At 47.7% G+C, this 26,893-nt stretch overlaps 2 protein-coding genes across 3 annotated transcripts in view; one reads left to right on the forward strand and one right to left on the reverse strand.

The window, feature by feature from the left end:
- LOC133359698 (cGMP-dependent protein kinase 1-like) overlaps nucleotides 1–26,893 on the forward strand; it is a 329,349-nt gene that overhangs the window by 138,593 nt on the left and 163,863 nt on the right. The gene's annotated exons all lie outside the window — the stretch shown is intronic.
- LOC133359626 (uncharacterized) lies at nucleotides 677–25,870 on the reverse strand. Of its 2 annotated transcripts, none has more exons than XM_061578099.1 (10): nucleotides 25,101–25,870; nucleotides 22,555–22,675; nucleotides 20,636–20,764; nucleotides 18,537–18,656; nucleotides 14,910–15,014; nucleotides 10,699–10,751; nucleotides 9,728–10,019; nucleotides 5,583–5,858; nucleotides 3,227–3,405; nucleotides 677–1,830 (listed from the first exon to the last, which is right to left on the reverse strand). In XM_061578099.1, the coding sequence occupies exons 1-10, from the start codon at nucleotides 25,134–25,136 to the stop codon at nucleotides 1,666–1,668; spliced, it is 1,476 nt and encodes a 491-aa protein (XP_061434083.1). In that variant the 5' UTR covers nucleotides 25,137–25,870; the 3' UTR covers nucleotides 677–1,665. The 2 variants fall into 2 exon arrangements, with proteins under 2 accessions (XP_061434083.1, XP_061434084.1); XM_061578100.1 differs by having other exon boundaries at nucleotides 9,728–10,016; nucleotides 25,101–25,869.

The following is a 26,893-nucleotide window of genomic DNA, read 5'->3' on the forward strand; positions in this document are numbered from 1 at the left end:
TGGGGAGGCGGAGCCTGATAGACGGAGCGTGTGGGAGGAGCCACTGCTCACCTCGGCTCCAATGGGAGTCGGGATGAGTGGGGGCGGAGACAGGGGCAGTACGGGAAGGAGGAGTCAGGGTCACGTGAGAAGGAGGATATAGGGTGAAAGCCGGAAGAGATCTGGGAGTTGAAAGAGAGTGGAAATAGGGGAGAGCCACGCTGGGTGGTGGCGGAGGAGTGGCGCCATTTGCCACGTGGTCGGAGTCACGGCACCGTCGGCCAGCGGTGTACGTGGGGTAACAGTAGCTAGCGGAAGGTGAGGAGCTAGCGGGGTGTGAGGAGTTAGAGGAGTGTGTGGGGCACACGGAGCAGCGGAGTGGCTGCGGGGTGTGCGGGGCACACGACGCGTGCACGGGGTGCACGGCAGAAGAGGCGCGGGTCCGACCGTGGACGCCGCGGGGTGCGAGACAAGAACCCAATAAAGGACAAACGGAGACCTACATCGCCTGCAGAGTCCTTTATTACACAAGGATATATAATTATATGCACCATGCCATTCCTAATGTGAGGGACAAAGCGAACCCCTGCACCCCCCCCCCCCCCCCACACAATTATAAAGTCAAACGCCGCCTATGACCACGTGTTTATCAATTGATGTATAAAATGTTCTCTTTCCCCCACTCCCTCTTCCCCCTGCCCACCCATACAAATCTTCACTCTTTCAGTTAACACAAAGTAGGATGCTTTCGCGATCAATATTATCAATAACAGTTTTTTTTTGGGTTAGACCGCGTGAATATGAATGTGTCGTTAAACCCACCACCACCCGACACAGCAAACTAGTAAGGTTTGTCACGTTAATAGAACAGGCCAATTCGTTACTAGTACAGCACTAATCATTGTGTTGGAGAGGAAAACTACAACATTTACAATTCGAGTACCGTGACGTTTTGCGGGTGATTAATGATGCTGAGAGAGAAAGAGCCACCTGAACCAAGAGCCGGAACCCAGATATCAGTGATGCTGACTCAAGTGATGTTCGACGTGGCCATTATTGAACAAACACGGCCATTGTGAGCACGTTGATGATACTTTGAGTCAGCTTGTGCCACTTTGGCCGTCAATCTCAAACCGCTCGTCGCCAAGTAACACCACTGTCCCACTTTGATCATTCGCAGGCAGCATTTCAAACACAAGGCAACTCCCGAATCTGTCTTCTGCCACTAATTTCAATGTGAATGTCATAATAATAATGATGATTACAAAAGAATATCTCTATTCCTATATCTTGCGTGTGTTTCGCAAAAATGGATGCATTGTTCGATCATGAACTCGGAGGCAAGGAGCTGGAGTTTAAAGTCGCTCGTGTGCCAGACAGGGGTAAAACAGAAGCGTGAATCAACTTGCATTACTGATGAACTCCCTGCTATGCGGGAGGATGAATAGGGGTGTAGGAGGATTAGGCGAAATGGAGAGAGGAGTGGGGAGAGGAGGTAGTATGGACGAGGGAGAAAGGAGGAGGGAGGAGGAATTGAATCCAATATCTCAGTGGTGCTAGTTTGATGAGTATTTTAAGAATCCAAACATCCACTAGGAACTCTCAGTGACACAAGTGGATTGCTAAAGAGAAAAACAAATCACAAAGTGAAATGTCACTTCAATTAATCAACTCGGCTAGACAACATCACATTTCATCAAAGATGCGGGTCATCTTTGGGTATTGGGCTTGAAGTTGCCAAAGGATCTCCAAGAACTGCCTGGACTTTCCTCGGCCTTTTCCCAGAACGAGCTCTATCAGGTGCGTCACCGCCGATTTACGTCCTTTTCTTTTCTCCATGTCTCTTATCTCCTGCAAAACATAACATGGGGCTCTATTAGTGCGACAATGAAGATTTATCGATGCTGCAATACCTACATATTAACCCCTTTCCATTTCTCGAGACATCTGCAAGTTGCAAGGGTGGTGGGTGTGTCTCCGTTCACCGTTGAATCTCGGAAAGTGCAAAGCGGGCTCAGGGTTAATTTTATTTAGAGAGAGGCGTAGTAGCACCTTTGTTTTTATAAAGACGTTGTTACTCATTGCAGACAATCATAGCGACACGACTGCTGCCACTCTCTTCGATATCTGGTGCCAAAAGTGTGTCACACCATGCCCTTCCACATGGCCTTGTGAGGAGCCTGGGTACTGATAGCATTATTTCAGCTTTTCTCTTCCAGTTCCGTTCCAACGACGTACACGTAGTACGTCATTGGAACAGAATTAGAAGAAAAAAATGTGATGACGTTACATTATCTCATCGGTACAGAATCAGAGAAAAAAACGGATGACGTACACGTACGTCATCAGAACAAGAAAGGGTCTGTGTGAAAATAAATATCCATCAAACCCTGCAACACCTTAAAATTAACATGTTGTTCCTTTCCATGCCGTCAAGAATCTCTCTTGCCACAACCATAATCGGGTTTTGGGTTAGGCCACGTAATGATCTGACCGATTTTGTGTCGTTTAGACCCCCCCACCTCCCACCATCCGACACCATACCAAATTAATTGTCACGCGTACAAGCATTTAAATCACCAAATTACACAATTTCAGCTCGCTGATGAGTTGAAAAACATTTCTCCTCAACCCATTTGATCATAAAACCGTGCTCGTATATCCTGTGTCTATTTGCTGCAGAGAAAACCATTCAATGGTCTGTTTTTCTCATCATTAAAGACTTGTCAGTGTGAAGGAGTGTATTAATCCATGCAGACAATGATTCGTTTTATTTTATGAATTCCTAATTTGTTACACATGGTGGTAACTGAACAATCTCAGGTGAGAACCATGGATTCTATCACGTTTTTGTTTTGTTTTTATTCTACCAGGTGCTATAGAGCTCTTTTTTTCAGAAGCGACCTGACATCACAAATGATAGCTCAACGAAGTGGCTTATCATCACGTTGAAATTGATAGCAGCCAGCCAAATACTCTAAACGCGTGAATTTGATACTAAATGTGGAGGGGAAAAACCGGAGAACCCGGAGAAAAATCCACGTTACCACTACGGAGAGAAAGACACCGCAAACTCTAAATATACAACAGCAGACGTCAGAGTCGGGATATAATCATCGATCTTCTTTCTACCAAGCGAGGGAGTTAACATCTCCGAGCCACCGTGGCGCCCAGAGCAAGGATCTCAGCGGTGCTGGCAGGTTAAGCCCGTCTTTGCATCATTCCACGGGAGACATAAAATACATACTGCTGTGACTGTCTTGCTGAAGTAATTTCTCTTTTCGAGGTAGCTGAGCAGCCGTTCCAGGTCATGCATTATAGCTTCACAGATCTTCGCCTTGTTGAAGCGGATTTGGTTGTGTAAGCCATTGTCCTTGGTCGTGGCCAAAAACCTCGGGAACTTGGTCAAGAGCCTCTTGAAGAATCCTGAAAGGCAGCGAGGTCGTCGGGTTTTTCCGATCTTCAATCACAATAGATATACTACAGAAATACAACAGTAATACAACAGAAAAACTACAAAGATACAGTGGTCCTTCGTTTTACGACACCATCGATTAACGATATCCTCCTCCCAATGGGGGTCCACGATTGTTTCTCATTAACGATACATTTTCGATTAACGATGCGTGTGTGTGCGTGTTTTATGATACCACGCGGACCGCCAATTTCGGCCAATCGGAGCTGCTCCTAAGTGGACACGGCGGCAGACCTCAGCCAATCAGTGGCCACCCATTTTACGAGCTGTTTTGAGAGCAACTGGATGCTAAGTTTGTCAATGTTTTCATGTTGCGCTGCTTATGGAGACAGCTCTCTTCAACACTTAGTGGGTTTTTTTCACTTAAATGTTAAATAAGAACAATGGCCCCCATAAAATGAATGTGAAGAAAGACAAGAAAGTGGGGAAAAACAATTAATGTGCCTTTAACGTGCGTTTCCTAAATTCGATTAACAATAATTTCAATCCATCATATAGGTTTCTTGGGTTAGATCGCATAAATATAAATGTTTGGTCGTTAAACCTGCCACGACTCGACACAGCCAATTAGTGAGGTTTAGTGTCATGTAAACAGAACATAGCAATTCCTTACTAGTACAGCACACTGGTAGATTGGAGAGCAAATCCACAACATGTACAATCTGAGTACAATTGTAATTACAACTAGCTTCATCAGGCAACAGCCATATTTGTGGAGAAATCCTCCTGTTTCGTTCCTTAGAGGGGTAGATGTGATGACGTCACTTGTGAGCCTTTGACGTGCAAAGAGGGTGGGGGGAGATTAATTAATGCAAATACATTACAATGGGTTTTCCATTTCCAGTTGCATTATTCATATGGTAATCAATGTACATTGTGCATGCACATTGTTCTTGTAACTCCTGTCGCGATCTATCCCAAAAGCATCTATATTATGGATGATATTGGTCGGGAAAGCCTACGTGATAATTTCAAAGGCCGATGGTATTCGTGGAAACGATTAATATCGTCAAACGAGGGAGCCACTGTAGTTGCTATCTAGAAAAACCACGAAACTGATATCAAACGAACTCACTCTCAATTCATTTGGACAACAGTCTTGAGTCTTAGTGTTTGACGTCGCTCGCTTTGGTGACCGTTCAGTTACGCTGCGATGGCAAGGGCTGACCCCTTTCCAATTCGACAAACCCGCTGTGTTGCACCGCACACAGCGAGTGGGAGCAACGTGGACTCTACAGAATAATAAAAACCTAATTTTCAGACCCCCCCCCCAACGCATTGCACCACCCTCCTGGCTTTAACATTCCTCCATTAACCTCCTCCTCATTGCCACTGGTGGCACCATAAACCGCGTCAGGACATCAAATGGCCGATGCTACACCACATCACGTTCATGAATGTAAATATAATTACAACGGTAGTGCGATTGTGGCCATGAAACCCAAACTATGGCCCATAAAGCAAACCCCACAGAGACCCAGAGAAGAAAAGGTAACAAAAACGCAAATGTATGATGATGATAAGGATGTTTGTGGCAGAAGAGTTGCTTAAATGTTATTTAGCAGAGACAATGATTGTACATTATTCTATAGTTGCCGTTTCTGGCTTTAATTTTCAGAAATAATTGCTGTGAGTGCACGGGGTCCATTCTCATTTAATAAACGTCTGCATTTCCCGACGAGGAGTGAGAAATTGACGATACTATGGCGAGGGGCAAAATGTATTTATTTTTTTGCCCCCACAATCGCTTTTTGCATCACGCGAGCACAGACACTCATCGATGACGTCTTAATAAAGTCAGCTGGAAAGCAGTCAAACGGAAAATGCCTTTTTGTAATTATATTATTGCCGTTCCTGGAATCTCGTATAATTAAGTGAGCGCAGCTTCTGCCAATCCCCAGTTCGAATTTTCAGCAAAAAATGGCTGTTGGTGAAAACTAAAAATTTCCTTTCATGAGGTTAATTCCCAATTCGCCAGAGTCTGCAGCGGTGAGAATTACAAATCACTATGGCAATGGGGACCATCTTGTTAATCGGCAAACGCTTCCACATCACACGTCATTGACGGCGTCTCATGGTCAGCTGGAAAACAGTCACGGTGCACGCGATATTTAGAAAGTTCGCTCACTCAGAGAGTTCAGCCACTGCTTGACCTCAGGGTACTCGTTCTTCACTGCGTACAGCGCGAACAGCAGCTTCTCGCAGTCGTCGTTGCCTCGGCCAACGTAGAAGTCGAGCAGGATCCCAGCCACCTGCTCGTCACTCTGCGCCACCCTGACTTTGGCCAACGTGTCTCTTGGTATCAGCGACTGGTTGATGAGTTGCAGAAGGAGGTGCCGCGGGTTCGTGCCGATCCAGGCGATCAGCTGTGGCCTGGATTTTGAAATGGCCTGCACCGCATTCCCTGCAGTGACAGAAACACGCTATGTAAAGGCAGGTTGCAGAATGTGACCGTGTGGTAGGTTGGGTGGTCATCGTGCTCGACACTTAGATCACGCCGCGCTGTGGATGGATTCAAGTCCCACCATAGAGGATCTGTAAGTTCCAACAGGAATCACCAAAGTGCTGCAAAATTTAATATAAAATCGGGATATAGGACCATCAGAGGCTTCATTAAGATTTCAGCAATAGTGGACAGCCCTTCGAGCTGTAGTGGACAGCCCTTCCATCTGCTGCTGTCCATGGTTTGAGCAGCTTCGTGGAAGATCACAGTGGTTCGGGCAGATAGACTAATTGCCATCTATTTTCATCTGTGCGGCTCCAAACGTTGCAGATAAAAGGGTAAAAAACCATAATTGTTTTTTTACCCTTCTATCTGGCAACAAAACTGACACCTTTTTACAAGGAGTCATGTTTGCATAGACCGCAATACCTGCAGTCATAATACAAACAAAAGAACATAACTCTGATAATGTGCACTGTCCTTGAAGTTGATTGGTCCACACCCGAGACAGCTTTCCTTAGAGCCGAGTCTCACATGGGTTGGACCAGATAACGCCAAAAGGCGCACAACTCAAAGACAATGCACCAGCAGAGTATGAGAGCTCGGGGCAAGCATCTACACTATGGGAACCTCATTTGCCAGTAAAAATATGATAATTGTTTTTTTTACCCTTCTCTCTGGCAACAAAACTGAGACCTTTTTACAAGGAGTCATGTTTGCATAGACCACAATACCTGAAGTCATAATACAAACAAAAGAACATAACTCTGATAATGTGCACTGTCCTTGAAGTTGATTGGTCCACACTCGAGACAGCTTTCCTTAGAGCCGAGTCTCACGTGCGTTGGACCAGATGACGCCAAAAGGCGCACAACTCAAAGACAATGCACCATCAGAGTATGAGAGCTCAGGGCAAGCATCTACACTATGGGAACCTCATTTGCCAGTAAAAATATGATAATTTGTTTTTACCCTTATATCTGGCAACAAAATTGACACCTTTTTACAAGGAGTCATGTTTGCATAGACCGCAATACCTGCAGTCATAATACAAACAAAAGAGCATAACTTTGAGAATGTGCAAATGAGGTTCCCATAGTGTAGATGCTTGCCCCGAACTCTCATACTCTGATGGTGCATTGTCTTTGAGTTGTGCGCCTTTTGGCGTCATCTGTTCCAACCCATGTGAGACTCGGCTCTATGGAAAGCTGTCTCGGGTGTGGACCAATCAACTTCAAGGACAGTGCATATTATCAGAGTTATGTTCTTTTGTTTGTCTTATGACTGCAGGTATTGCAGTCTATGCAAACATGACTCCTTGTAAAAAGGTGTCAGTTTTGTTGCCAGATAGAAGGGTAAAAAAACAATTATCATATATATATATTTTTTATCAGAGTTAGGGATGAACGGATACTCTGACCGCACTATCCGCCAAGCTGTTTCTCCCACCATACAGAAACAGCCACATGAAACTCCGACCAAAACTATCACCTTGCCATACATAGCAGGCGTAACCAAAAAGATCTCCAAAATTCTAAACAAACATAAGATCCAAGTCCGATTCAGTACAGTGCATAAAATCCGTGATTTGATTCCATCTGTGAAGGATGTCGTTCCTGACTTACAGTATCCTGGAGTCTACAAATTGAGTTGCATTTGTGGTGATTGCTACATTGGAGAAACGAAACGTCATGTTTCTGATCGTGTCCGCGAGCACAAGTCAGATCTGAAACACGGCAGAACTGATTCTTCGGCCGTTGCCGATCATTGCTACAACTCGGTGGGCTCTCATGAAATTGTATTTTCCGAGACCAAGGTTCTCTGCAAACCTGGCTACCATCAAAGGTTTGTACACGAAGCCATACAAATATACAAACACAGACATAATTTCAACCGTGATGACGGTTACAAACTGAGTAATCATTGGAAAGATGTGATTAGCCATGCAAAAAAGATTTAACTACACTTATTTGCCAATCTTATTTGACAGACAACCATTACAGTTTTACCATGTTTAGTGGTGGTCTCCCTGTCACAGGTTGAGTCACAAACCGCACCTCTCCATAACAAAGGCTCAACCTTTGTTATGCAGTCTATTATTAGTCTTAAGCCTCACCTTACCATATTAATAAAAAGTATGCGGCCCTTGCCCCACCACCTTCTCCAACCATTATATAAACGGAGTGGTAGCTCCTGCAATCTCTCATTTACTTGATACAGCTGTCGTGGCTGTGACGGTACCACCTGAAGACGGAAGCTTGTGTTGCCTCCGAAACGTCGTGATTTTTATTTTATTTTACTTTTTAATGTTTTACCTACGTGACTTTACCGAAAAAACCTAAGAATATCATATTTTTACTGGCAAATGAGGTTCCCATAGTCTGATAATGTATGCACTGTCCTTGAAGTTGATTGGTCCACACCCGAGACAGCTTTCCTTAGAGCCTAGTCTCACATGGTGTTGGACCAGATGACGCCAAAAGGCGCACAACTCAAAGACAATGCACCATCAGAGTATGAGAGCTCGGGGTAAGCATTTACACCATTGGAGCCTCATTTGCCAGTAATACTATAATTGTTTTTTACCCTTTTATCTGGCAACAAAACTGATACTTTTTTTTACAAAGAGTCATGTTTGCATAGACCAGATAAAAGGGTAAATAACCAATTATCATATTTTTTACTGGCAAATGAGGTTCCAATGGAGATTTATGTCGTAACACAGATGCACGCGGTGACGACCACCACCGCGCACTTTCCCACCCGGCCACGTTCCAGCCAGCAAGCCAGCCAGTAAAACTTGTTTTTTTCTAATATACATAGTACGATTCTATTTTCTGTTTTAATTTTTTGCTGTGTACGGCACCCTGCAGCCTCTACACGAGAGGCGCCTCGTCACCAGTGAAAAGGGCACTCTACTTCCAGTGGCGGCTCGTGACATTTCCAACAGGTTGGGGCTGTTGTGAGTGACCTCTGAAAAGACGGTGTTCTAATTTAAAATAACCTCGTCATGTGATTGGCCTTCCCATGAAAGTGACACAACTGTCTTATCTCCCAACGGTAATTATTTATAAACAATACGACAACAAAACAACAAAGCACTCAAATGATGTCCCCATGACCCTCAAATCCACACCACACATCCCCTTTGACGCTTTCAAAAGCCTTAAGAACAATAAAAAATCAGCTGACAAGACTCAACAAATTAGACAAGGCAAGGGAAACAGAAAAGTGCATTCTGCTTTGCACATCCACATAGCTACCAGCTCCGGCTAAATGTCCTCACGTATGCTTTTTCTCGGTCGCCTGAAGGCTGGTTTATATAGATTTTTGGTTGATCATGACCTAGTTGTTTGACATTCTTCGTTTGCTGCACCTGCTGCCATCACGATTGTTCTTTTCGTCTAGAGAGTAGAGGCCTTCACCTGATATATTTGCACAGTGCAGCCTAGCGTTGTGACATCGCCATTACAACCACGGGCTCCTTTTTCACTACCCTGAATGGGTAGCTAACGGCGTGGCTAAAATGCGAAGGTGATCGCAATGACTGAAGGGAAATCTCTCACTCGGACGCCTTCACAGCCGCCCTGAAACCTCCCCGAGGCACAAATCAGACTGTGTTGTAGCGGTTTCTTAAAATGTTATCTTCATTAGGCAATTCATGTTGAAAGAATCATTTTTTTTTATTAGAAAAAATAGTATCCCATCTCCAGCTTCTTGGTTGGGCGACGCCCCAACGCCCCTAGTGGACGAACGCTGCCTATCCACTCCACAACCAGCAACTCCTCAGCGGACGCTTTAGTTACGCGCAGGGGCAATGGACAACGAACCGTTTTCCTGAAGCATCCTCCAGATCTGTAGGTAGTTTTTCCTGACAGCATAGAGAGCGTTCCACAATTTCAGGTGCTCTTCCTCTCGCTCGTTTATGAAGTGGTTGAGCAGGTACTCCACACACTCCTCGCCGCCCTTGTTCATGGCCACGCTGTGAACTCTGCGCGTGATCGTGCGGTTGTTGCTCAGGTAGTCCAGCAGAGGGATGGGGTTCACACCCACCCACTCCTTCAGCTCATCCCAGTGGTCATTCATCACCTGCAGTGGTGCAATGGCGTCGTTGCCCTCCTGCTTTGGATCGGGGGGGGAAACACAAGAGACTCTCAGTCGGTGCAAGCTGCTGTGGCCCACGGTACACAACTGGTTGAGGCTGCTATGCATTGGTTCAGAGGTCAGATCGCCGGAGCTAGCACCCTTCTGAGTCACTGCCGCCTCGCCACCGTGGGCGTTATGGTGGCTAGGAAGATGCTACCTATCTCGCCTGGTATGTAGGAGGTCGTGGGTTTGATCCCGAACCCACACATTTTTTAAGCATTTTAAATTGAGAATGCTTGCATTGATTGCCGTGCCTCCGATTGGCACAGTTGGCTACGTGCAGTGGAAAAGACTACAACTAAACTATGTTTTACTTTACCAGGTAAGGCCCCACTGAGCTATGTATCTCTTTTTTAAAAGAGACCTGGGCATCACAAATTATTGCTCAACAAAGTGGCTTATCACGTGGAAATGTATAACAGCCAAATACACTAAGCGCATGACGTTGATTCTTAATGTGGAGGGGAAAAAACGGAGAACCCAGAGAAAAATCCACAGAACCATGGATTCACTGTCATAGGCTATATGTAAATTTGTGCTGTGTGATTACCGAGTGGTGTACATTTGTGCCATCGGTTTAAAAGATTGGTGGAGACACCACACATGGTGCTGGAGAGCTGAGCTGCTACTGGTGTCAATGTTGCCTCCACGTTACCTGAGTCTCAGAGATATTTACTATGAGTCGGGTCCCCTCTTCACGACCAGAGCCTGTGGACACATTGCAGAACAAAGAATTGAGGTTTGCGCTGCCTCGATTACATATTGGGCGCCACGGTGGCTAGAAAATGTTAACTACCTCGCCTGGTATATATGAGGGCATGGGTTCGATGCCAACCCTGACACCTGCTGTATATTTGGAGTCTGCATCTCTCTCTGTCCCCGTGGTCGCATGTAATTTTCTCTGGTCCTCAAGTTTTTCCCATATAATTTTCAACAATCACGCGTTTATAGTATTTGCCTGCTGATATACATTTGCACGTGATGATGATAAGCCACTTGATTGAGCTATCATTTGTGATAGCCAAGTTGCTTCTGAAGAAGAGCTATATCGGGCAGTGGGTCTTAAACCCGGTAAAAAAATTAACAATGAATCACATTATCACTTTATAATAATCTCTGAGAGCAGCCTGCTTTGGGATTTTATGCTTAAGATGTTTGTCACCTGATTCGTGATTAGCGTATTTATTATTATTATAAGTAACGTTCACGTGCAGGGAAAAAACGGGAGACATCCTGAGCAAAACCCACATGCCTTTGAGCCAACTGAACCAGGATTTGGCTAAACTTAGCCCTCTATTTACCAAGGCAACTGAACATAAATTCAGACCATGTGTTTCTAACCTAACATAAAACATTCACAAAAATACATTTAAGAATCACAGTTAAGAGACACTTAACATTTTATATGTACTGTTAAACGAATACAAACATCTAATCAATGGTCCTCAAACTGACACACTCTAAGTGTGTCTGTTGCTGGAAGCCAGAAGTATATCAGGCGTAGAGGATGCCTAGCGAAAGGCTTCACAGCACAAACTGCTGCTGTACAACATACTGCTGCTCCTACATATTAGCTGCTTCTAGATAAGGTTCCTATTCTACATCGAGTCCCACAGTGGCTAGAAAATGTTAACTACTTTACCTGTTTTACAGGCGGTAGTGGGTTCGATCCCGACCCTGACACCTGCATACAGTATTTGAAGTCTGTATGTCTCTCTCCCTGTGGTCGTGTGGATTTTTCTCCGGGTCCTCCGGTTTTCCCCTCCATATTTAAAATAAACATGCGTTCAGGGTATTTGGCTGTTGCTATAAATGTGATAACCAAGTCGCTTTTTAAAAAGAGCTACGTAAGAGCTCAGTGGGATCTTACTCTGATACAAAAAAAATGTTTATCGTTTAATACCTTCGCAGGTTCGTACACGTGTCGAGGGAGCACAGCGAAGAGATATCGGTAAAAGCAAATAAAAAATCATGCCCCAACCGGGAGAGATGACCGTGATCAACAGGCTCCTTTGCACTCACAGAGACCCACAAACAGGTTGGAAGCAACGACGCCCGTCGGTCAATGCATACGTTGTCGCCTCACGGGAAGTTGCATCTGTGTTCTCCCAACACGGTATATCGATTGAAGTTAAGCAACTCCACGGAGGAAAACACGTTGTTTGTGTTGTTGTTGTTGGAGGAAAGCAGTTTCTGCCCGCACGTGAATTACACCGTCTGCAGATTATTACCGGCAAACGAAACTCGTTTCGCTAGCAGGTAATACTAATACTACCCAATATTACACTCACCAACTCCGTCTTTAAATGACGTTTTCACTGAAAAAAATGTCATTATGTATTATGATTACCCTTTTAATCACCCAACCGGTAATGGATATCCATTGTAATTTATAACACATTCCTGCGGAGGGAGCTGTTAGGAACGTTGGGTTGCTCGGTCAATGGCCAGGGTCAACGGCGGCGTGGTGTATTCCGCAAATATGGCCGACTGTGAGGGCGGGCACAAGCCGGCGTGAGTAGGTTGAACGTTTAAGGGCACCACGGGGTGACCAGCCCCTACCCACCCAGCCCCACCTCTCCCACCTCCCACCCAGCCCCACCCTCCCCACCCCACCCAGCCCCTCCCCACCCTCCCCACCCGGCCCCTCCCCACCCTCCCCACCCAGCCCCTCCACACCCTCCCTTCTCCACCCAGCCCCACCCCTCCCATTTTTGGATGCACGACGGACGGATGGACACAATAATCCCCTGTGGGCTAGTGTAACCAGGAGGTTCACCAAGAAAACAGTTGGTAACACACTACGCCGTGAAGGACTGAAATCCTGCAGCGCCCGCAAGGTCCCCCTGCTCAAGAAAGCACATATACATGCCCGTCTTAAGCTTGCCAATGAACATCTGAATGATTCAGAGGACAACTGGGTGAAAATGTTGTGGTCAGATGAGACCAAAATGGAGCTCTTTGGCATCAACTCAACTCGCCGTGTTTGGAGGAGGAGAAATTCTGCCTATGACCCAAAGAACATCATCCCCACCGTCAAACATTAAGGTGGAAACATTATGCTTTGGGGGTGTTTTTCTGCTCAGGGGGCAGGACAACTTCACCGCATCAAATAAACGTACTAAATCAGCAGGGGATCAAATACTTTTTTCCCTCACTGTACATGTACATTAAAATACACACATTTATTCATATGTAGTGTAATAGCGCCGGCTGGTGGACAGCAGTGGTAACTGTTGTGGATAAACAGTCCACACGCCGGTGAGGGTGTGCACGGTGTGTGGGCAGAGGGGAGGAACTAGGGTAAGGGTCACAGAGGACCCCATCTGGAGGACCCTGGAATCTGCTAGCGAGTTCAAGAAGGGAGGCGCGGTCAGGGCGGAGCCAGGCCGCGCTGGGAGCATAAAAGGAGCCGAGATTGAGGGCTCAAGGCTGCTGGTTCTGGGAATGGACTCGTCTTGTCGTTGCTGTCGCCGTCGTCGATAAACGTCTAAACGTATCTGGGCAGAGGGGAGGAACTCGTCCCCACCGGCAGCGCAGGGAGAACTCCTCCTCCCTCCGCTATGGACAGCCAATGGGCCACGTGAGTGGATGAGTGAGTGAGTTGGCGGTTTCACGCGTCGTGGTGACCTGCGGCGAGGTGGGTTCGAACGTTGTGTGGATCACTACTGAGAAGTTTGAGGTGCTGCGGTGTTGTGACGCGGATGGGTGTTTTTTTTTGGTCTTGATCGCTGCTGCAGAGGTAAGCAATTGCCCTTATGAAGATGACCTTTGAAATTTTGTTTCAGCGTTTCATAAACCGACCCCCCTAGCCCGCTGGTGCTTAGCTGTTGTGGAGTCGCCCCCCACTTTTCCGGAGGACAGAAACAACAACGCGGGGTGTTACCGACTCATCAACATCACGCATTTGGAGTGATTTTGCTGCTTCTATGAATTTTCACGTGATGATGATATCAGAGATCATTTGATATAATTTGTGATGGCAGGGTCGCTTCTGATAAAGAGCTACGTAGCTCAGTGGAACCTTACACCTGGTCAAATAAAAAATGGTTTCATCAATGGGAAATGTTTTGTCAGTATTAACGTATGAAAAATAAGGCCTTTAGGCGTTGTTCTCTGGTCAATTGACACTGGTGGTGAGACTCTGCCATGAAGATGGCTGCTATCTGAGCCGGAAAAGCCCTCTGTACCATCGTGGATGGCACCCTCGTGTTCACCTTCTGAAGCTCTCGCTCATCACCGTGGCGTACGCGATGAACACCACCACCACGTGACTTTTCTTCCGTGTTGTGCGCGGTGCATTTAGCGCCACAACGTTTGGATTTATAGCGTTTGTTTTATTTGTTTGCTGGTGACTTTGTGTATTTCATATTGAAATTGCCTCCAGTGCTGTTGCTGCTGGCAGCAATAAAAGTTGTTTAAAAGTCAAAAAGTCTGGTGTAGTAGGTCAATCGATTTCAAAGACAATGCGTACATTATCATCAGAGCCATGTTTGTTTGCATGTTCAACCCAAGTACCGTGCGTGGTTAATGCAGTACTTGATGAATCATTGCAAAAAAAAAAAACTGCTTTAATCTATTTGGTGTTTGAACATCTTAACACCACCTCCCATTTTATTGTCAGGCAAGGATAACACAAAACACCTATTTTAATTATTCATCCACCACTTATCATGGTCTCGGGAACTTATATTTTAAAAAAAATGTGGTTGTTGTTTCTGCGGTTGCTGTGGTTGTTGATGTCTATTTAGCCGACCTGTCTCACCACCACCAACCCCGCCCCAACCTCTGGCGAGGATTCACGACGGGAGGAGAGGGGACGGTGCAGTCGTTTGTAGGTGCAATGGAGGAGGTGCTCCCACTTACGAGAATTCATCAGCTTCCTCCAATGCCAGGCAAGGGCGGCGAGGACGGCGATCACGACACCAAACGCAACGACGGTGCACACCAGTATGATGACTGCTACGTTGTCTGTCAGGGCGTTTGTTGGGATGGCAGCAAAAAAAGAAAACAGAAAAAATACGAGGGCATTGGGATGCTGCTGGATGCTTCTGGATGCTGCTACCCTGCGCGAGCCTTTGCTCGGCCTGCATTACACATCATCTCCCAGTGTTATCGCGTGGACTGTGCTCTACCCTGTACAGTAGACTCAATTATCCAGCGTGCGGTTTATCCGATTCGCCGGATTAACCGTGCACACTGAGATTTTCACGCAAATTTATGACTCGGGAATTTTCCCTTAAGCCCAAATTAATAATCTAAAAAAAAGTCATACAACATTGTTATTCTTGGAAATGTTTGTTACAAGTCACATTGTGCTTAAACCGTTGCTCCGGTTAATCCGAGATCAAACGTGATCGTCCCTACAGCACAGTAGTTGTAATAGCTTTACAAAAGAGTGGGTGGGCAGAATTTGACTGATGTTGATTGGCTGTGGTTCTGCTGCTGTCATCCACTCAGTGAGCCGAGTCTTCTGCTGGGTGGGAGCAGGAAAGTGTCGTCACTGAACATGCACATAATCGATTGGCTCTATTCTCTACCACGATATTTTTTTTGTTCATTAACAAACTCAATTTTTTTAAAACTTAAACATAATTTCTACATATATTAGAGGGTTCTTGGCATAGAGATCAGCAGAAAAATGCTTGTACTTTTGGGATTATCCTCGATTTTGAATCATTTCCTGGCCACCCTTCCCATCATTAGCGCAGGTACCACAGTCAGAAAAAAAAGACACACAGACAGACACACAGACACACGCAGACACGCACACAGACACACAACAACAACCGCCATTCGCCACTAAGTGGCTGTGACGTCACCACGATGCTTGTGCCAGGCCAAGTGCACCTTGAGGCCACGTGAAGTGTCGAACACCCGCTGGCAGGAGGTCACAGGGCAGACCCAGGTGCCACGGGTCGACTGACCGAGATGACCGAGATGACTGGCTGATGCACCACCTGTGCCCCCTACTGTACCAACTTGCTGTGCTTTAGCCACCCGGCGCTCCGCTCGTTGTTGTGAGCGTCGCTCCTCCGCCCTCCGTTGTTGTTGGAGGGCGACTGCCTCCAATTGCCCAGTAGCGTCCTTCACGAGCCTCCTCCACTGAGGCGAATCTTGACACCGCTGGTACCAGTCATCGGCAAGTCCACTCAGCTCCACGTCCTCCTGTACCACATCACTCCATCTCTTCTCCAGCCCGTGCCGCGCCCGTTTAGCCCCCTCGATCCGGCCGAACAAAAGCTGTTTAGGCATGCGGTGGCTGGGCATGCGGGCTACATGACCCAGCCAACGCAGCCTTGCCTGCCGGAGGAGCTCACTGATGGAACTTTGCCCAGATATTTCAAGGACTTGTGAGCTCCTCACACAATCCAGCCTGGTTAAACCCAGGATGGATCGTAGGCAGGCCAGCCTAAATGTTTCCAACCGGCGAAGATGCTCCACTAGGGGGGTCCACGTTTCGCAAGCGTAGAGAAGGGAGGGAATGACCGTGGCCGAGAAGACCTGAAGCTTCGTGCGGAGCGACAGACCAGGTAGCTTCCACACAGCGTTACGCAACCGATGAAAAGATATTGCCGCTCGACTGATTCGGAGTGAGACCTCTGCTGATAAACTGGAGCTGGTCATAAGCACACTGCCCAGGTATGGGAAACTCTCCACTCTCTCCACAACTGCCCCATCACCAATTGGGAATTGTGGGGGTGGAGTGTCCGATGGTACAAAATACCCAGGCAGGTGCTTAGTTTTGGTAGGGCTGATGGTAAGGCCCCACCTCTTAGTGGCACGCTCCAGTCTCAGCAGCAGCGTCTCCAACTCCTCTTCTGAATGAGCAGCTATTACCAAATCATCGGCATACATAACGTGGTTGACCAATAGGGAGCCATCCCTTGATCGCACCCGGGCATCGATTAGCCTCCCATTATATCTGTACCAAATGGAAATTCCCCCGGTACAGCTATTGAAGGCTTCACGAACTACGCGGTCAAAATAGATGTTAAATAATGTGGGAGCCAGAGGACATCCCTGACGCACCCCAAGGTGTACAGGGAAAGGCTCCGACTCCCGGCCACGTAGTTTTACCCGGGGCCGCTCACCATCATGAAGGTCCTTAATGATCGTGAGCAGAGGGTCAGGGACTCCGAAAGCACGAAGAACAACCCAGAGCCCAGTCCTACTGATGGTATCATAGGCATTGACCAGGTCAATAAAGCAGAGATGTAGGTCGTTTTGGAATTCCCTACACCTCTGCTGTAGCAGACAGACAGAAAATATGGCATCTGTGCAGGACCGCCCTTTCCTGAAACCGCATTGGGGCTCCGCAAGCCTCTCCTCAGCGTGCCTAGCAAGGCGATGTTGAATAATCCTTGCCAGGACCTTACCCGGCACACTGAGAAGTGAGATGCCCCTGTAGTTGTTACAGTCGGTACGGTCCCCCCTTGTACACACAGACACACGCACACAGACACACGCAAATAGTCCTGCTGTAATGATTGTTGAGCCCAGCCCAATTTTTGCGCATGATCACATTGATAACCCATAATAGATGTTTGTTTGGGTTAGATCGCGTAAATATAAATGCATCGTTAAACCCGCCATCACCCGAGATGGCCATTTAGTAAGGTTTGTCACGTTAACAGAACGTGCCAAATCCTTACTAGTGCAGCACACCGGTGTGTTAGATAGTAAACTCACAACATGCCCTCGAATTGTAAATGTTGTGGGTTTACTCTCCAACACACCGGTTAGTGCTTTACTAGTAATGCACTGGCATATTTTGTTTACGTGACAAACTCCTTACTGTAGTAATAGGTTTTTACCCTTTCAACTGGTACAAAAACTAATACCTTTATACAAGGGATCATGTTTGCAATAACCAGTTGAAAGGGTGAAAACCTATTACTATATTTTATCACTGGTAAAGGAGATGTCTCATAGTGTAAATGCTTACCCCGAGCTCTCAATACTCTGATAGTGCACTGTTTTTGAGTTGTACGCCTTTTGGAGTCATCTGGTCCAACACCAATGGAGACTAGGTTCTAAGAAAAGCTGTCTCTGGTGTGGACCAATCAACTTCAAGGACAGTGCATATCATTATCAAAGTTGTTTCTTTTTGTTTGCATTTTGACTGCTTGTGTTGTGGTTATTGCAAACATGATCCCTTGTATAAAGGTATCAGTTTTTATACCAGTTGAAAGGGTAAAAACCTATTACTATATTTTGCCACTGGTAAAGGAGATGTCTCATAGTGTAAACTCCTTACTTATCGGCTGTGTCAGGTGTGGCGGGTTTGAACGACACATTTAAATTTACACGATCCAACCCAGACAAACCGCCATCATGGATAATATTGGTCGCGAAAGCCTACCTACTAAGTGTTACACTTTACACTGATAACTTCAACTTGCAACGATGCACAACCACCGCACAGCACTGGTGTGTGTGCGTGTGTTTTTATTCCTGGCTGTGGTACTCGAGGCACGGTGATGGTCTTGCCTGAGCTTGGATTGGGCCCTTCAGAAGTGCAGAGCCCCGAGTGGGGATCCCTCACGGACCCCTCCTTGCACCGACACACCGCGTCCTGCCCCACGGAGCAGTTCACGGCCACCTCCTCATCTGGAGAAAACGAGAAATGGTGGTGGAGAGACCGTCTTGGGGTTTGGTCACGACGATGAGCGTTGGTGTGGTCATGGTGGTGGTCGAGGTGATGGAGGTGGAGCTGGTGGCACTGGTGATGGTGGTGGTGCTGCAGGTGGAGGTGATGGAGGTGGAGATGGTGGCAGTAGTGGTGGTGCTGGTGGTGCAAGCGGGGCATCGGACGGCTAAAACACAGCAAGTTGGCACACTAGGAGGCACAGGTGGTGCATCGGCCACTCATCTCAGTCAATCCATGACACCTCCAGGGTGTGTCCCGTGACCTCCACCTCATGCACCTAGCCTGGCACAGCAGTACAACACATGGCACCTGCAGGGTCTGTCGCGTGACCTCCTGCCAGCGGGCGTTCGATACTTCACGTGGCCTTAAAGTGCACGTAGCCTGGCATAAGCGTCGTGAGATGTCACCGCCACTTAGTGGCGAATGGCGGTTGTTGTTGTTGGTGTTGGACCTGGTGGTGGGGGTGCTGCTCATGGTGGCGGTGCTGGTGGTGGTGGTGGTGGCTACGCTTGCTGCACGTGACCGCCTGTGATCCCTCACACTGTGGATGACAGCAGCTAGGGTGTGCTAGCTAAAGTGTGTGGACTAATCCCCATCTGTTCCATCGCACTCCCTTCAAAGTGTATGGACTAATCTCCATTTGTTCCATCTCACTCCCTTCTACCCGTGGGTAGGCGTCGATGAGGAGCTGTACCCCAGGCTATGCCAGGAGAAGGCTGCTGTGTCTGAAAATTGGATCGAGTGTTTCTCCCTCACATTTTCTCCGGGTGCTCTGGTTTCCTCCCACATGTATGCACACGTATTAACCCGTTTCCCATTCCGATGACGACCGCAAGTCGCAGGGTGCATGGGTGGTGAGTGTCCCCGTTCACCGCCGTATCTCTGAACACGCAAAGCGGACTCGGCGTTCATTTTATCTAGAGAGAGACGTAGCAGGAGCGCCGTTGTTGTTTTTATATCAAGACGTCGTCACTCACAGCAGAGAACCCTAGCGACACGACCGCCACAACCGCAGCTCCGTGATAGCCGGCGGCAAAAAACCGCGCCACACCACGCGAGCCTCGGTGTACCGATAACGATATTTGATGACGTAGCCATAAGCAGCAGGTGCGTCATCGGAATGGCAAAAGGGTTGGCCGAGAACACCTTCATAAACAGAGGACCGCAGAGCTTGGATAATCGGCGCCAGCTCCTCGCGCGGCCGCCGTTGCCGTCCTGCTCATTTAACAACAAACAAAAAAATCGTATTTTGCCAGGTAAGGCCCCACTCAGCTGCTGTATAGATATTTTTCAGAAGCGACCTGACCGTCACAAATGATAGCAGCTCAAGGAAGTGGCTGATATCATCATCATCGCCATGTGGAAATTTATAACAGCAGCCAAGTACTCTCGAAACGTGTGACGTTTGATTCTAAATGTGGAGGGTAAAAACCGGGGGACCCGTAGAAAACTCCTAATAAACTTTTTTTAGGGTTAAATCGCGTTATTTATAAATGTGTCGCAACCCTCCACCACCCGACACGGCCAATCAGCAAAAAAGTGTCACGTTGACAAAAGACAAATAGTTCACTACTTGAGCCCACCAGTGTGTTGAAGAGTGAGAGAGACGCAAACTCCAAATATACAGCAGCAGCAAGCGTCAGGGTCGGGATCAAACACACATCCTCCTGTATACCAGGCGAGGGAGTTAACATCTCCTAGCGACCACGGTACCGTGGGTTCCTCCTCATGCAACCACGATGCTGCTGGTGGTTTTGATGCGGGTGGTGGTGACGATGACGAGGATGACGCTGCTGCTGCTGGCGGCGTTGGTGGCGGCGGTGGTGGCGGCGGCGGTGACGGTGGCATTGGTGGTGGCAGTGGTGGCGGTGAGGGTAGTGGTGGTGGCAGTGGTGGCGGTGACGGCAGCGTTGGTGGTGGTGGTGGCCCCACTCATCACCTGGTCCGCATCGCCTGCACTCTGAGCATCGGGTCTCGTTGTGCGGGTGGTCCGTGAAAGTCCCTTGAGAGCAGATCTCGCACAGAGCCGGCATCCCATCGCTCGCACAGTCGCTCGCTTTGTAAGTCCCTGTGGGGTGGGTGGGGTGGGCGGGGGGTGATCGTGTGATGAGAACACATTGCGGTAATTAATCAATAAACGACGAGGGATGGGGGTGGTGGAGAGAATGCGGAGAGAAAAGGGAAGGGCTGTGGGCTTGGAGACAGGCGGCGTGGTGACGAGATGTTAACTCCCTTAACCTGGTATGCAAGAGGTCGTGGGTTCGATCCGGACCCTGTGAGAAGTTAACTACCTCGCCTGGTATGAAGGAGGTCGTGGGTTCGATCCCGACCCTACGAGATGTTAACTACGTCGCCTATAGAGGCCGACCGAAACTTAATTTCTAGTTTCAGCCGATAATGAAACAAGACCGAAAGAAAAAATTTACTTTCGGCCAAAACCGAAAGTAAACCAAAAGTTAACTTTTTGGCTTCGGCCGAAACAGAAACTATGCCGAAAGAGGCCATTTGCCAACTTTCGGCACTCTGAGGCTACTGGGCAGTTGGAGGCAATCGCCCTCCAGCAATAGCGGAGGAGAAATGCTCACAAAAACGAGCAGAGTGCCGCGTTAATAAAACGCAGCTAGGTGGGAACAGGAGCGAGCACAATTTGTGCATCTGCCGGTCATCTCAGACAACCCATGTCACCTGGGGTGTCCCGTGACCTCCTCCTGCACCTAGCCTGGCACAGTAGTACAACCCACGGCACCTGGGCCATGTCCCGTGACCTCCTCCTCTTGTCAGCAGCAGAATCAGGGAGAGCCTTCCACACACTCCAACTGAGTGGGACGAACGGTGGCTGCTGCTGCTACTCTGATGCTGCTGCATGTTCTGGTGATACTGCTGCTGCTGCTGTTCTGATGCTGCTGCTACGGCTGCTGCTGCTGTTGTAGGTCAGTTGTTCTTACCCTGGTGTACACGCACCACCCTGGGGGTGCGAGATGCCCTTTCTGGGGGGGGGGGGGGGGGGGCGGGTAGTGCGAGACATGGCCAGAAGGTTTCCTTTTGGAAGTTAAATTATCGACAACGCGAATGAAGTACGAGATACGCGAGTTACAACTATGCTGAGTTACGTCAAACCCCTACGTGTTTAGGGGCCGTTCATAAATGACGTCACGCGATTTTGGACAATTTTTGACCCCCCCTCCCCTTTGTCACACGGCGTCACAAAAAGTCAGACCCCCCCCCCTCAAATATGACGTTACAAAGATCTGCCCCCAAATCGCTTTAAACTATTGTCATTGTAGTGCGTATTTAATGTGGCGCTGCACTCTGATGTTGTAGGAGAAAACATTTGTTAAAAAGTCTATTTAATTAAGTAAAACGTGTTGTCTATAATCATTTAAAGTTGCGCATTTTGATGTGACGTCACATTTCTCAAACCCCCCCCCCCCCCATCGTCACACATCGTCACAAATGTCTGACCCCCCCCCCCCCCCTAGATGCGTGACGTAATTTATGGACGGCCCCTTATTGACATTATCCCCTAAATTTTTGTTTCACAAATCGAGAACCCGAAGAGGGGGGGGGGGGGGTGCAAAGGCGGCAGCAAAAAAAAGTGCTGAAAGGAAAACCGCCCGCGCGTCTGGCAGACACGTCCAGATTTGAAGCTTTCGTGACTGCAGGGATTCATACTCTTAGGTTTTTTTCGGTAAAGTCACGTAGGTAAAAATAAAAAAAATAAGTAATAAAAATAATAGAGGAAATAATAGAAATAAAATACTAAATCACGACGTTTCGGAGGCAACACAAGCTTCCGTCTTCAGGTGGAACCGTCACAGCACGATTGATGTATCAAGTAAAAGAGTCCGTCTCTCTCACCTGCGGGGCAGAGGGTGCAGCAGAGGCCGCTCCGTGTTGTGAAGAAGCCTCGGGCGCATCCTTCGTTGAGCGCAGCCGCGTGGGCAGAGGTGACGATGAGTGCGGGGAGGAGAAGGAGGAACTGCGGGAGACAAACCGAGACCCCGAGCGCCATTTAGGGTTGGAGGGATTGGGGGGGGGGGCAGATTGATTTATCACGCGACCAATTTTACTGGAAGAAATATGCATGGCCTGGACAAAACGCCTGCTCGTTTTCATTCGCTATGGTTGCTGAGCACAGCTCCAGAAGCCCAACATGTCATCGGGTCAGCAATGAACAGCACTCCAATGAAAGTTGTTGTTGATAATAATTAATATATACAGGTAGGAACAACAGTTCCACACTGCCAACCAGGGATTATTTGTTTGTCTGTATGTCGTGCAGAGCCACGCCCTCGATTTGTATTTCAGAGAGCGCTTCAGCAGGCTCAGCACCACGATCGCATGAATGCGCTGTCCAACCAAGTTCCTACCTGCCCACTCCGAAGGAACGTGTTTTATCACGCGATTATTTTCATTTAAGGAGTCTTCGTCGCAAAAATTTGTCGAGCGTAGCCGCGTGGGAGGAGGGACCGGAGATAAACCGAGGCCCCCAGCGTCATTTAGGGTTGGGGGGATAGGGGCGCAGATTTGTTTATCCAGCGATTATTTTCACTTAACGAGCCGCCGTGTCGCCATCAGGGTCAGAGGTTCCACGCGGAACAAAGCTGCCCGCATTCCGCGGCTTAATGGAGGATGGGGGTCATGGTAGAAATTTGTCTTTGTATGTAGATAGGGGGCCGTCCATAAAGGACGTCACGCATCTAGGGGGGGGGGGTTGTCAGACATTTGTGACTATGTGTGATGATGGGGGGAAGGGGGGGAGTTGAGAAATGTGACGTCACGTAAAAATGCGCAACTTTAAATAAATATACTTTTTTAAATGTTTTCTCCAGCGCCACATTAAATACCCACTACAATGACAATTGTTTAAAGCGATTTGAATTTTTTTTATTTTGGGGGGGGGGGTAGGGGGGCAGAGCTTTGTGATGTCATATTTGAGTGGGGGTCTGACTTTTTGTGACATCGTGTGACGAAGGGGGGGGGGGGGGGATAAAAAATCCGCCAAAATCGCGTGATGTCATTTATGGACGGCCCCTTACGCAAGAGGTACGTTGGGTTCGATCCCGACCCTGACCCCTGCTGTTGTATATTCGGAGTTTGCGGGCGTCTCTCTCCCCGTGGTCGCGTGGATTTGTCTCCGGATCCTCCGGGTTTTTTCCTCTCCACATTTGGAATCAGCATCACCACGCGTTCAAAGTTATTTGACTGCTGCAACACATTTCCACGCGATGACGATATCAGCCACTTCGCTGAGGTGCTATGAATGTGGCCGGGTCGCTTCTGAAAAAAAACTACATAGCTGGGTGGGGCCTTACCTGGTCCCATACTAATAAAATATAAAAAACATACTTTTTTAAAAACACGCTTTAATGAAATGTACGGTACTCGTAATGGCAGAACTCCACGACTCCAGGAAGTGGCCCCACAGCTTGCCATAGCTTAAGGGACAGTGGTGATTTACAGGCAACGTGAGTTGAGCGTGGACAATTAGACCCGTAAAAAATATTGTTTACAAAATATATATTTTTTATTTTTTATGATATAATATAGTCTTGTCATCAGTATGATATACCTATACCAAGTTTGCAGTTGATACGACATTGGGAATACGGTTGAAATTGAGTTACAATATTTGAGGATACGACAACAGACAGAGTGAGTTAAATAAAAGCGTGTAAAATGTTTAAGAATATATATTTTTTATGATAGAATATAGTCTTGTCATCAGTATGACATAAGTATACCAAGTTTGCAGTCGATAGCACATTGGGAAGTGGGTAAAAATTGAATTACAACAATTTTAACGGATACGACAACAGACGGAGTGAGTTCATAGAAGCGTGTAAAATAATAAAATAGTTTAGTTTAGTCCATGGATCTCTATGGGTCTGCAGGCGTCTGTAATTCACACGTGATGATAAGCCACTTCGTTGAGCTACTATCATTTTGTGATGGCCAGGTCGCTTCTGAGCTACGTAGCTCAGTGGAGCCTTAACTGGTGAAATAAAACATCGTTTCGCTTTAGCATGAGTCTCGATGGGTGTCTTTTTGTTTCTGTGAGTATCCGTCGGTATCTATGGTCATGTATAGGTCTCTGGCACTCTGTGGATTTAACCTGGTAAAGTAAACATTTTTTTATCGTTGCTAAATCTCAGGTGCGGGTCGGGGGGTCAACAAAAAACCGGCCGCACAACAAAAAAACCCACGCACGGTCCAACAAGCACGCGGAATGATTCAAAGAGGCGCGTTCCGAGCTCCGGTGCCATCGTGTTGACCGTTCCTGCAACCCCACTGTAAACCCCCCCCCCCCCGTCTCTATCTCTCATAGGTGCTACAGCAACAGCCCTCGGGGAGACGGAGATGCGTTCCTTTGTCTCTGTGTCGCTACGTGCACGGGGACTCACCCGGGTAAGGAGGAGAAGGCGGCTCTTCAAATCCATGGCGTCCTGCACTGCTCTCCTATCTCTAACACGCGCGTGTGTCAGTGTGAGAGAGAGTCTGTGAATCACCTGTGTCTCTCTCACATCTCTTGCTCGCCTGGGTATCTCACTAGTGTATCTCTGTCGCCTGCCCCTCTCACCTGTGTATCTATCGCCTGTCTCTCTCGCTCACCTGTGTGCGTCTCGCTGACCTGTATTCCCAGCTGTCTCAACTGGCTCACCTCTCTCTCGTCCGCCTCTCACCTGTGCGTTTCTGTCGCTTCTGTCTGTCCCTCACATGCGTCTATCTCTCTCTCTCACCTGTCTGCTTCGTCTGTGTCTGTCTCTCACCTGTCTCTCTCACTTGTGTCTCTCATCTTTCTCTCTCACCTGTCTCTCTCTCTCTCGCTCACCTGCGTGTGTCTCGCTGACCTGTATTCCCAGCTGTCTAACCTCTCTCTCGTCTGCCTCTCATCTGTACGTCTCAGTCGTCTCTCTCCCTCACCTGCATCTATCTCTCTCACCTGTCTCCCTCGCCTGTGTCTATCTCTCACCTGTCTCTCTCACCTGTCTCTTTCACCTGTGTCTCTCACCTTTCTCTCTCACTTGTCTCTCGCACCTGCGTCTCTCTCTCGCCTGTCTCTCTCTCTCTCTCGTTTCTCTATCATTTGCGTCTATCTCTCACCTTTTCCCCCATCACCCTCATCTGTCGCTATCTCTCTGTGCCTCTGCTGTATCGCAATCTCGCACCTCTTCCATGTGCACGCGGGGAGTTCTGCGCACCTCTTGAGCTACTTCCTCAACACTGCAAGGCGCGGCATGACAACGAAAACAACAACAAAATGTATTGGCTCAGGCCTGCAATCCCCCCCTGCTTGGTCCTCCTTCTATCCACCAAGCCTATCTCATGGTCTCGCTCGCCCTCTCTTTCTCTCTCCGCCTCTCGCTGTTGGCTCGTTTCTCTTTCCCGTCTATTCCCTCCCTTCTTCTTCTTTAGTGCTGCCTAACGGCGTGTGCGACTTCACGATGATATTGGTCCCGGTCTAGCACGGCGTGTAGAGTTTGTGCTGTTGTTAATTGTAGCCATGTTTTGATGTTACTGAGCCATGTCGTTTTTGGCCGTCCTGGTCGTTTTTTCCCTTCGATTTTTCCTTCCAGGATTTGCTTTAATAGCTGGTATTTGTGGTCGTTTCGGGCAATGTGGCCTAGGTAGTAACACTTCCTGCTAATGATGGTCTTCAGCAGTTGCCTGTCAGTGCCCATATCTTGCAGAACTTGTGTATTGGTGGTTTTGGCTGTCCATGGGATTTTCAGCATTCTTCGATACAGCCACATTTCGAAAGCTTTGAGCCTTTTTGTTGCTGTTGTTGTCAATGTCCACGTCTCTACTCCCTCCCTGAGAAAAAAAAATTAAGAGTAGGCTTTAACCCATCTGGCAATAAAACAAGATGTGTTAAGACGTTTAAACACCAATTATATACTTCCCGAGGACACCATGGTGGCTAGGAGGAAATGTTAACCACCTCGCCTGGTATGCAGAAGGTCGTAGGTTCGATCTCGACTTACTACTGCTGTATATTTGGAGTTTGCGTGTCTCTTTTTCTCCCTCTGGTGGCCACTGAGTGGATTTTTATCCGGATCTTCCGGGTTTTCCTTCCATTTCGAATCAACGTTACGCGTTTAGAACATTTGTCTGCTGCTATAAATGTTTACGTGATAATTCACTTCGTTGAGCTATCATTTGTTAGCCAGGTCACTTCTGAAAATAGCTAGACAGC

Source organism: Lethenteron reissneri, chromosome 65, assembly GCF_015708825.2.
Source record: "Lethenteron reissneri isolate LAM-NWPU_2019-01 chromosome 65, ASM1570882v1, whole genome shotgun sequence".
Classification (NCBI taxonomy): domain Eukaryota; kingdom Metazoa; phylum Chordata; class Hyperoartia; order Petromyzontiformes; family Petromyzontidae; genus Lethenteron; species Lethenteron reissneri.